Source organism: the organism of the source record quoted next (assembly GCF_019968985.1).
Source record: "MAG: Porospora cf. gigantea B chromosome Unknown PgB_NODE_12210_length_1076_cov_1995.48, whole genome shotgun sequence".
Taxonomy (NCBI): Eukaryota; Apicomplexa; class Conoidasida; order Eugregarinorida; family Porosporidae; genus Porospora; species Porospora cf. gigantea B.
Genome location: NW_027178583.1, coordinates 1 through 1,076, shown reverse-complemented (window position 1 = coordinate 1,076; position 1,076 = coordinate 1). Strand labels below are relative to the sequence as shown.

Below are 1,076 nucleotides of genomic sequence, written 5' to 3'. Positions count from 1 at the left end.
CATCCCTTAAAAGAAAATACCTCAAAATCTACGTGCCTTTTCTAGAGGCATTTGGGAATGTCAGACATTGATAGGTTTTGTAATACCTCTTTTGGCCAATTATACTACCATATGCGCCATATATCGTAGTTTCAAGAATGTCCACCTCTCTGTCTGACGTGGCATCATCTCACAAGGGTGACATCACGCCAGACGCTTCAGCAAAGGATGCCCCTCATAAGCTGTCGTCGAACCCGTTTTATATCGCAAATGGGTGGGATTGGCTGTTGATCATCATTGGTGGGGTGGTGTCAGCTGTATCTGGAATCGCGCTTCCGCTGTATTTTGTTCTCTTTGGGGATTTGCTTGACACCGTGGGAACTGCTGAATTCGACTTCAACAGCATCCTTCTCTGGCAACTCTATCTTGGGCTTCTCGCTTTCGGTTGTTGCTTTTTAGGTGCGACGTGCCTGGAATCTGCTGCTGAGCACCAGATGAAGAACGTGCGAGTGCAATACTATTACGCTATCTGCCGTCAAGAACTGGGGTACAGCGATGTCCACGACACGGGCCAACTGTCAAGTCGACTGAACCAGAACTGCACACTGATTAGGGAGGGTCTAGGTATCAAGCTGGGCCAACTGATGTCTTTTTTGGGTCTCTTCGTCAGCGGATTCACCATGGCATTCATCCAGTCTGGAAACTGACAGCTGTTATGGCAGGAGTGCTCCCGGTGCTCTCCGTTGGGGGATACTTCTTCATGAAGTCCATGTCCGACGCAACATCCGAACAAGAGCGCGTCTACTCACGTGCTGGTGCCGTGGCTGAGGAGACGATTAGCGCCATCAAGACTGTCGTTTCCTTTGGGCTGGAGGAGAAGCAAATCGAAAAGTACAACGACCTTGTCTCAGATGTGGAGGTTACCGCTGCCAAGGCCGGGATGATGACTGGGCTGGGTATGGGAGGCACTCTGGCTTTTATGTTTCTGTGCTACGCTCTTGGATTCTGGTTCTCCGCTTGGCTTATAAGTCGCGAACTTAATGACCCATGCTGTCTTTGGGCCGCCTTACCAGATGCTGTCAAGGCGATTTGGTCTG

At 50.1% G+C, this 1,076-nt stretch overlaps 1 protein-coding gene across 2 annotated transcripts; it reads left to right on the top strand.

The window, feature by feature from the left end:
- Positions 1 to 137: 137 nt before the first annotated feature.
- On the top strand, positions 138 to 1,076 carry KVP17_002718 (uncharacterized protein; the record flags this gene model as incomplete). 2 transcript variants are annotated; one of them, XM_068519283.1, is made up of 2 exons in its annotated part: positions 138 to 636; positions 675 to 1,076. In XM_068519283.1, coding segments are annotated over 2 exons (901 nt in total), but the record flags the coding sequence as incomplete, so codon positions are not given. The 2 variants fall into 2 exon arrangements, with proteins under 2 accessions (XP_068379186.1, XP_068379187.1); XM_068519284.1 differs by having other exon boundaries at positions 138 to 686.